A 10139-nucleotide genomic window follows, 5' to 3' on the forward strand; every position below is an offset into this window, starting at 1 on the left:
GTTAAATATAGCTAACAAAATATATATTGTGTGTTTGATTGGTCCGGACGCTACAAGTGCAACAATTAAAGTGCTTGTTTTTAGTACTTATGTTCCTATGTTTTGGTTGATTTTAGTTGAGTATGGAGTTTGAAATATAATTGAGCAATTTTGTTCTCACTTGCTTTGTTTTGGTTTTGTTTTTATTACTCTGAAATAGATTAATCTCAGAATTTATGCACAAGTGATTGAGTCTATGAATTTGATTAATTAATTAAACATAATACATTATTGATCGAGAGTTTCGGTCATTGAATATGATTTGGAATATTGGTCTGGCTCTTGAGGGAAAGAGAGAGACAAAAGGGAGTGGGAAAATTACAGATGTGAGGAAGATTATGAATCAATGACTCTGAATGTGTATGTACAGTACAACTGTGCATGTGTCTGATGGGTTCAGTGAGGCAGTTTTCTCATGTACTGCAGTAGAAACTAATGACCAGCAGCACTCAGCTTTCTGCTCCACTTGCTCCAGCTGGAAAGTTTACAAAACACTAAAGCTCTCATCATTTGTTTCACTTCATGTTCCTCTGTTTTCTTTCACTCTTAATTCTTTTCATTTCAGTTTGTCTAAGAGTGCTTTTATCATTATGTCAAGGTAATAGAGTTGTGGACTGCTTCAGAAAAGGTTTTCCTATATTTTTTTCCTCAGCTGTGTCCACTCATATTGAGCGTGACGGGAAGATTCAGGTCTTACTCATGGTCGAGAGTGGGAGGTACAGTTCACTAGACGCCTTACACCATAATGCAATATAAAAGACTGTGCTGATATTAAGTTTTAGTAAACACGAACTATCATTCAAAAGTTTGGGATTTTATTTATTTATTGAAAGTAAGAAAGAAAGAAATTAATACTCACTTTGTGTGTATTCAGACACATTAAATTGATCTAAAGTGACAGTAATGTTAACAGATGTTTATAATGTTAAAAAAGATGTATGTTTCAAGTAAACACTGTTCTTTTTAACTGTCTATTCATCAGAGAAGTTCTGTTGCAGTGCTGGCGCCTCCATCTCAATATAGGATACTGTACAGTGCCACATACATTCACATCAAATGTTAACTCAGCGGTAGAGTTACACTCACGGGACACTGCACTGATTCACAATCACAAAATTAGTGATTACACTTACACTTAAGCACGCGCACACTAAAAAGTCTATCAAACAGCGCCTGATTACTGGACTAAGTTATTTTTTTGCGTCTGATTGCGCTAATACTGTCAAAACACCCAAGGTTTACATGTAAACACATTTGGTTATGTCTAAAGTGAGAGAAAAACGGATGCGCGCCTGTATATTAGCGACAGCAGGCTAAATAGTACTAAACATGCTGCCGCTTGTCATTAAAGGAATAGTTCACCCAAAAATTTAAATTCTGTCATTATTTACTCACTCTCATGTTGTCCCAAACCTATTACGAAATTTCTTTCTTTCTTGTGCTGAACACAAAAGAAGATTGAAGAATGTGGGGAACCAACAGTTGCTGGTCCCTATTTACTTTGATAGAAGGGAAAAATACTATGGAAGTCACTGGGGACCAGCACGTGTTTGGTTACCCAAATTCTTCAAAATAACTTTAGTTCATTCAGGTTTAAAATAACTTGAGAGTGAGTTAATGATAAGAGAATTTTCATTTTTGGGTGAACTACTATCCTATGTTCATTTAACATAGGAATGGTCTAATGGCTGCTGAAAAATCAGCTTTACCATCACAGGAATAAATGACATTTTAAAATATATTACAATAGTAAAATATTTCTGTTTTTGCTGTATTTTTGATCAATTAGGTGCTGCATTGGTGAGCATAAGAGACTTGAACTAATTTGTGAATTAAAATTACATTTGTAAATGTGTGTGTGTGTGTATGCTTTTCCTTTTTTTATACAGAACTGTGTACATACATGGCATAACCAAGCAGGACTTTGCATTGTGGTATTCTTCCATCCAGCTGGCAGCTGGGACGGACGGTATGGGTCTCGGCAACCAGCAAATGAATAAAAATGATGTTCCTATCATTGTGGATAGCTGCATTGCTTTTGTCACCCAATGTGGTAAGTTTTTTTTTTATATTCTTAGGCGATAGAAACATTTATATTTCATTTTGAAGTATTTAACGTATCTACTTTTTTAGAAATCATTATTATTATTATATTGTAAGGACAATATAAAGTCATCTCACAAAGCTCTTACCATTGACCTTTCCTAACAGGTTTGTGTTATGAGGGAATCTACCAGAAAAACGGTGACCCGGGCCGTGTGGCCCAGCTCCTGAAGGAGTTTACCAAGAACGCTCGGGTTGTTAAACTACGGGCTCAAGACCACCGGCTAGAGGACGTCACAGACACACTCAAGAGCTTCCTGTCTCACAGTGAAGATGCTCTGTTGGCTAAAGAGCTGTACCCTTTTTGGATCTCTGCCCTTGGTAAGTGCTGCCAACCACTTAATCTGTTCCTGTGAGTGAGCATTAATTTGTGTTCAGTTGTAGATCAAACTACTCGGAAGTCCAGTTGGCTGTTATTAAATGTGCGTTCAATAGTTCTTTAGCTAGTGTTTGCATTGGCATTCTTTGTTTACTTTTTACAATTACCACAATAGTGTTATATGCCACACTGCCATCTGTTGACATGGATCAGCATGATATTTATTTTTTGTCGTTGGTCTTTGTCAGTCTTCTGGCTTCAGATCTTTTCTGCTTCTTCAGCTGTAGAGGCACTGATTCTCCCATTGTTTCCACTGGTAAAGCACAATAAAAGAACAAAATACGTGTTCCGTTGTGTGATTTTCGATCTTCATCATCCAATGAGCATGTGGATTATCTTCGTCATTTGAACATGGCAAAATACACATCATATATAATTAAAACACATTTTATAGAAATTTAAGAGTGCAGTCTTCATCTCTTGTGAGTATAAACCAACACCAAACTACTGAATGCATTTTCAAGGGGCTTGTCTAGGAGTTTTACAGCAATTTTCAGGTTCTATCTTGTCATTTGTGTAAAATGCAAACAGAACTCTGTATGGATGGGCAGTACATTTCTACTTTAAATAATGTTTATTGTCCATAAATGCAGATGAACTGGATGAGAAGGTCAGAGTGCAAAAATATTCATCCTACATTCAGAGTTTACCCAAGGTCAACAGGTCAACTCTTGGTGCTCTGCTGCAGCATTTGTACAGGTAATTTCCCCTTTTTACAACAACAATATTCTGCAATAATAACATCCTCTGAAGCCAGTGACATTTCCAGTTGGTATTGTGTTGATGTTTGAAATCTGGTTAAATAGTTCACAGTAAACATGGGCACTCCAAACCCTCACTTGGAATTTCAGATTGCTCGAAATATTCTTGTAATGACTGTAATTGTTTGAAGAAGGCTTAATTGGCCCCTTTGGCATGTTTGGAGTGTAGCCTAACATTTCCCCCATGATGAACAATAATCGTTTTGTTGTCTTCAGATCTACACAACATTTGCACCTGCCTGCTTTGTTTTTGTTGCTTATATGTGCTTTTATTTAAATCTACTCTCTTCCTGTCATAGCTTTCTTGATAAAACTACCTTAAAGTTCAGCAAACAAGAACACAGTGCCAACAAAAGCTTTTCTGATCAAATATGTTTTTCCAATGCGATAAGTGCTGTATTTATTTGACTACATACAATACTGTTAAAAAAATTAGCATCAGTAAGAATTTGTTTAAACATGGAAATAATACTTAAATCAATAATTTTAGTTTAAATAAAGTAAAGACTTTTACATAAAAAAAAATCTATTTCAAATAAGTATGGTTCTTTTGAACTTTCAATTCATAAAAGAGTCCTTAAAAATGTATCACAGTTTCCACAAATATATTAAGCAGCACAATTGTTTTCAACATTGACAATTATAATACAGTTTATTGAGCAGAATATTATATTGATTTCTGAAGGATCATGTGGCTCTAAAGAATCGAGGAATGGCTTTAGATTTAGATTCCTGTGATAGATTTGCATCACAGGAATCAATACATTTAAAAAAAATAGAAAACAGTTATGTTCAATTTTAATAATCACAATATAACGGTTTTACTGTATTTTGATCAAATAAATGCAGACTTGATGAGCATAAGAGACTTCTCTTAAAAAATCCTATAGACCGCAAACTTTTCAAAAGTAGTGTAATTAAATAAAACATTTCAATCAACAAATCAATCTATGTAAATGTTACAAGTGAATTTAGGCATCATAACAGTTATACAAGCTTTACCTTGTGGAGAATGCAACAGTTTTTTCATATTACACACAGAATTCTGTGAATTCAGAAGTGTGTGTGTGTGTGTGTGTATATATATATATATATATATAAATACACAGCTTTAGACCAGTCAATGTGCAGTTTGTATAGCAGTACAGAATTACCGTCCTCTAAAAATAACTCAACATAAAGCCATTGTTGTCTAAATAACTGACAACAAAAGTGAGTACACCCTAAGTGAATATGTCAAAACTGTGTCCAAAGTGTCAATATTTTATGTGAGCACCATTGTTTTCTAGCACTGCCTTAATCCTCCTGGGCATGGAATTCACCAGAGCTGCACAGGTTGTTGCTGGGATCCTCTTCCACTCCTCCATAATGACATCACGGAGCTGCTGGATGTTAGACACATGGCGCTTCTCCACCTTCCGCTTGAGGATGCCCCACAGGTGCTCAATAGGGTTCAGGTCTGGAGACATACTTGGCCACTCCATCACCTTCACCTTTCTCAGCGAGGCAGTTGTCATCTTGGCGGTGTGTTTGGGGTCGTTATCATGTTGGAAAACTGCAGTTCGGCCCAGTTTCTGAAGGGAGGGCATCATGTTCTGCTTCAGAATGTCACAGTACATGCTGGAATCCATGTTTCCCTCAATGAACCGCAGCTCCCCAGTACCAGCAGCACTCATGCAGCCCCAGACCATGATGCTACCACCACCATGCTTGACTGTAGGCAAGACACAATTTCCTTGGTACTCCTCACCAGGGCGTCGCCACACATGCTGGACACCATCTGAGCCAAACAAGTTTATCTTAGTCTCATCAGACCACAGGACATGGTTCCAGTAATTCATGCTCTTGGACAGGTTGTCTTCAGCAAACTGTTGGCTTTCTTGTGAGCCAGCTTTAGAAGAGGCTTCCTTCTGGGACGACGGTCATGCAAACCGACTTGTTGCAGTGTGCGGCGTATGGTTTGAGCACTGACAAGCTGACCTCCCGCTTCTGCAACCTCTAAAGCAATGCTGGCAGCACTCATGAGTCTGTTTTTTGAAGCCAGCTTCTGTACCTGACACACAGCACGAAGACTCAACTTCTTTGATCGACCCTTGCGAGGCCTGTTCCGAGTGGAACTCGTCTTAGAAAACCTCTGTATGACCCTGGCCACTGTACTGCAACTCAGTTTAAGGGTGTTACAGATCTTCTTATAGCCTAGGCCATCTTTGTGGAGAGCAACAATTCTAATTCTCAAATCCTCAGAGAGTTCTTTGCCATGAGGTGCCATGTTGAACATCCAGTGGTCAGTATGAGAGAATTGTACTCAAAGCACCAAATGTCAGCTGCTCTAATACAAGATAGTATATATATATATATATATATATATATATATATATATATATATATGTTTATTTGTATGGACAGTGTGTTTACTCATCTATGATTTATATAGGTCTTTTTTCCAGCAGTATTCATATATTTATGCACATATATTACATCTGCACAGGATTCAGAGGTGCTCACATATCAACCAGATGAGCACGGAGAAGCTGGCATGTGTTTTTTCCTCGTGCCTGTTTCAGACGGAGGGACACACGGCTCAGGAGACCCGCGTGGTGGAAGACCTCATCAACAATTACATCCAGCTCTTCTCTGTGAGTTAAACATGTGTCCTCTCTCAGGATTCAGACCTTGTTGATCTCTGTCACTTGAAGTCCCAAAGTCCTGCTAAACATGAGACTGCTCCAATATTCACTCCCCTCATATTCATAGCATCATATTCACGGTTTGTGAGCCAAAAGACATTTCACAGTGTTGTTCTTATAATTTCACAGGTCTGTGCTGTTAATTAATAATTTATACCATTATACCCTTTTTATTAGCACACGAGAGAGAGAGACCTTGAATTAGTTATGGTTCTGCTTCATTGATCTTCTTGTCTATTCTAATTATTGCTCATGAAAATGTGTTGAACCCGTCATTTGAAGAGGGCTATAACAAACTGGCAAGCTGTGGCTGTTCACCCATTACGGAGTATATGACAAACTCCATGGTGCTATGAACAGTGAAAAGCATTTCCATTCAACACCATAAAATGCGCAGCTTTAGTGTAAGTGTGTGAAGAAGGGGACGGTCTTCGTGTTGCACTTGGACGTGTGCCTCTGTAATGGGATTTACAGTGCTGCGCTGTGCTAATTCCCCCTTGGCCCACTTGTACATTCATAGGCCCACTGGCTTTACACATACACACACTTGTACTTTTGGAGAGAGGGAGAATGTGTGAAACGTGAAGTTTAGTGTTGCTACCAACCATAATCTGGAGAAAATAATGGGAAATTTCACTAAAGTAATGTAGTAGCATAACACTGAGACATTCAGGTATAAATTTAAAGTTTACTATACATTACATTTTTGTTTTGTTTACAAATGAGCCAACTTCTCAGTTTTCTTTGTCAAACTGTTGAGTAAATATCTGAAATATCAATTTTAAGCTTGTATAATACAAATAAAAAATTTAAAATCAATCGCTTTATATTTTCTAAATGCATTTAAAGGGGTCATATGATGCGATTTCATTTTTTCCTTTCTCTTTGGAGTGTTACAAGCTCTTGGTGCATAAAGATCTGTAAAGTTGCAAAGACTAAAGTCTCAAATCCAAAGAGATATTCTTTATAAAAGTTAAGAGTCACAACTGGAAATCAGTTGTATTTACAACACTGTTCCAGAACAGTTTAACCCAAATATCCAGATGTGTGCAGCACATTTTGTGGAGGACTGTTTACAGATCCTGGAGAGTAGACTACAATGTCGGCAGTTCTAACTCACAGTCTGTAAGTACGTTTTCATTTAAAGGATTTGCCACTGATGATTCAAACGCGAGTTTTGGGCAGTGTAGAGTAACACTTGTTGTTTGTCATTTCTCCGATCACAAATGCAGACAGGGTTTTATGTTTACGTGGCGCGATGCAATGCAACGCAACGAGTAAAAAGACAGTATAAGTCATTATAATCAGTAATTATGTCCCCACTGGATGCAACAAATGCCTTGTTTGTAATGGGTTTTAATGTTTTTGTCTCGTCGCTCCGGCCGGACACGGCATCAACAGTATGGTGAGGGGCGTAACATTTCCGTCACACGCTTGAGGTATTCGGCCAATCACAATGCACTGGATAGCTGGCCAATCAGAGCACACCTCGCTTTTCAGACCGATGAGCTTTATAAAAATCGACGCGTTTCAAAAAGGCGGGGCATAGAGGAGAAACAATAATGTACAGTATGTGGAAAATAATGTGTTTTTTTAACTTTAAAACGCATAAACACATTTCATTACACCAAATACACCAAATAATGTTCTTTTTAGCAGCATCATATGACCCCTTTAAGCATCACAACAATGTGCAATATGAAAAATTTGTAAGCTTACATTTAACAGTCTTTTGAAAGATTAGCTTTAAGTGCTTTAAGCTTTAAGCTTTAACTCTTTTCCAGTATATTTACATTTAGAATCTAAATGCTAAAATAGGGGAATGTGCCGGCACAGTTAGATATCAATTATCAGCCATTATATATTCAAAATCACCTGACAACTCATATTCCGGTTGTGTATGTTCTTGACCATTCAGAGGCTTCAACAAGTTTTCTGACATGCCATTTGAAACGGGTCCACTTATGGGATGCTTTTTGAAGAGTTTAAATGCCCTGACTTTGCCGTTGGGGATGTGAACAGGTCTGTTTACTGTGCACAAGGGCTTTAATCTCTGTTTTTCTGTGCGGGTCCATTAAAACAGGTCAATGAAGAGCAGGTTAGGCAAATGGAGAAAGAAAACAGCTTTATCGCCAGGTGGAAGGACACCACAGTAAGTCACCCCTTTTAACCTTCCTGTTAAATAGGTGTGTGTGTGTGTTTGCAGGTGTGAGACAAAGATTTTTATAAAGCATGATGTTACAGGCCATAAATGTGTGCATTTAGCTTTTAACCTCCTTGTGTTGGCATATATGTGTGTACATTTTCACAGGTCACAGAATCACGTTGGCCTGTATTGGTATTGCTTTGAGCAAATTAGAGCAAACAGCAAGCTCTTTGTGCTACCTAACCTTTCTGTCTCCTGCTTTATACCTCGCTGGCACCATAAGGAACAATTTGCTAAGATAAGCTGAAAAACAAATTAATCTTCCTTTGTTTGCTGCTGTCCAAGTTTAAAAAGTTTCTGTGTATGTGTTCAAGTTGGGGCAAGGACAATGTTGGAACTGACCCATGAAAAATACTTGAAGCTTTTGAATGCTTAAACACATTCACATTCACACTCTCACCCTGAAACACAATACAGTACAAAAGTCGCTTTTAATTCATGAATTGAAAGCATGGTCACCACAGAAGAGATGAATCTAGGTCGTTTTCATTTGAAATGCATTTTTAATGTATTTTTTCCCACAGTTCTTCGATTTGAACAGACATGACGATCATGTCACTGGCCCATTTATGTATGGAAAAATGTCTCAGGTTACGTATGTAACCATGGTTCCCTGAGTAGGGAATGAGACACTGCGTCCTCTAGGGGTCGCTATGGGGAACACCTTCAGTGTGACCGGTGTCTGAAGTATATATCTAAAAACGACAATAACATTGGCCGGCGACAGCCTATGATGTCACTACCGGTGCGACTATAGTATAAATAGGCGCCGGGAGAACATGTCATCCGCTTCTTCGTCTGAAGCTTGCGTCCGAAGCATGGCAGGAAACCTAGAGGACGCAGTCTCGTTCCCTACTCAGGGAACCATGGTTACATACGTAACCTGAGACGTTCCCTTTCAAGGGAACTTTGAACTGCGTCCTCTAGGGGTCGCTATGGGGAACGTATACCCACGACACCATGCTGAGGGGAGTGCATGCCAAACTACAGGCGAGCACTAAGTACCAACTCTACCAAAGCTTTAAGGGAGTTGCCCCTGGGACATTAGACGGCTGTCAGTGACATTATTCCCTACAGCCAAAGGCCTAAGCTACATACCCCAAAAAAACTTACCTGTTAGGGCCAGAACTCCTGGGCCCGGGGTAGAGCTCAAGGCTTGTCCCACAGAAACACAAATCCCTCTTACCTCAGGGAACGCAGTGTAATCCAGCACACTCCACAGAGGGGTGATTATTGGTTCAACCCTAAGAGCAGTGTGACAGTGAGGACCCACGGGCCCGACCGTCTATGGAGCATTGAGCTCAGAGAACGTGCATGAAGGTTAAGGAACGATTCAAATCTCGGGAGACCTCTCAGGGTGAGAAATGAGTAGTTCGCACCTGGCCAGAGGAAAGGGAGCATGTCACGAAGCATGTACTCAGAAGAGTACTAGCCCACGAGAAGGACCCACAGGTTCAGAGGTTGCAGCGTTATACTGGGGACCTGATGCTGGGAGGCTTCCTCAGAAGCCCAGGCTGCGTTTCCAAGCCAAAGATCAGGGCTATCACCAGCCAGGAACCAGAACCGATGTCTTCTCATAACCATTCTCACACATCCCCTCGATGTTGGCATAACTACTATGCTGGAATCTGTGGATGTGGGACGAGAATGGATTTTTACTCAATCCGGAGTGCAGTATAATGTGGTTATCTGATAAGGACATGATATAAACCATCTGTCCAATAACTGCAGACAGATCCACACTATACATACACACTATACTCCCACGGGAGCTAAACACGCTCCGCCCAACCGCTAGATTACCTCGGAAATCAAGCGCAAACGAAAACTGCTACCGCGAATGCATCGCTATTCCCGCGAGAGGCAAACGCACTCATGCAAACGCTATCTACAAACTCGGGTAAATGGTGAAATACTCACATCCCCCTCAGTAGTCCCGCGAATGCATCACAATGAGCACAAGC

General features: G+C 39.5%; 1 protein-coding gene across 1 annotated transcript in view; it reads left to right on the forward strand.

Annotated features, from left to right (window-relative positions):
• Window positions 1-691: 691 nt before the first annotated feature.
• Window positions 692-10139, forward strand: part of LOC107654417 (arf-GAP with Rho-GAP domain, ANK repeat and PH domain-containing protein 2-like) — a gene marked incomplete at its 5' end in the record, with an annotated part of 31548 nt that continues 22100 nt past the window's right edge. The window contains 6 exons of the mRNA XM_016441466.1: window positions 692-755; window positions 1929-2092; window positions 2251-2463; window positions 3115-3220; window positions 5771-5918; window positions 8053-8121. Of these exons, the coding sequence (XP_016296952.1) occupies window positions 692-755; window positions 1929-2092; window positions 2251-2463; window positions 3115-3220; window positions 5771-5918; window positions 8053-8121 (764 nt within the window). The remainder of the gene's footprint in view (window positions 756-1928; window positions 2093-2250; window positions 2464-3114; window positions 3221-5770; window positions 5919-8052; window positions 8122-10139) is intronic.

Source organism: Sinocyclocheilus anshuiensis, unplaced genomic scaffold, assembly GCF_001515605.1.
Source record: "Sinocyclocheilus anshuiensis isolate Anshui unplaced genomic scaffold, SAMN03320099.WGS_v1.1 scaffold2965, whole genome shotgun sequence".
Taxonomy (NCBI): Eukaryota; Metazoa; Chordata; class Actinopteri; order Cypriniformes; family Cyprinidae; genus Sinocyclocheilus; species Sinocyclocheilus anshuiensis.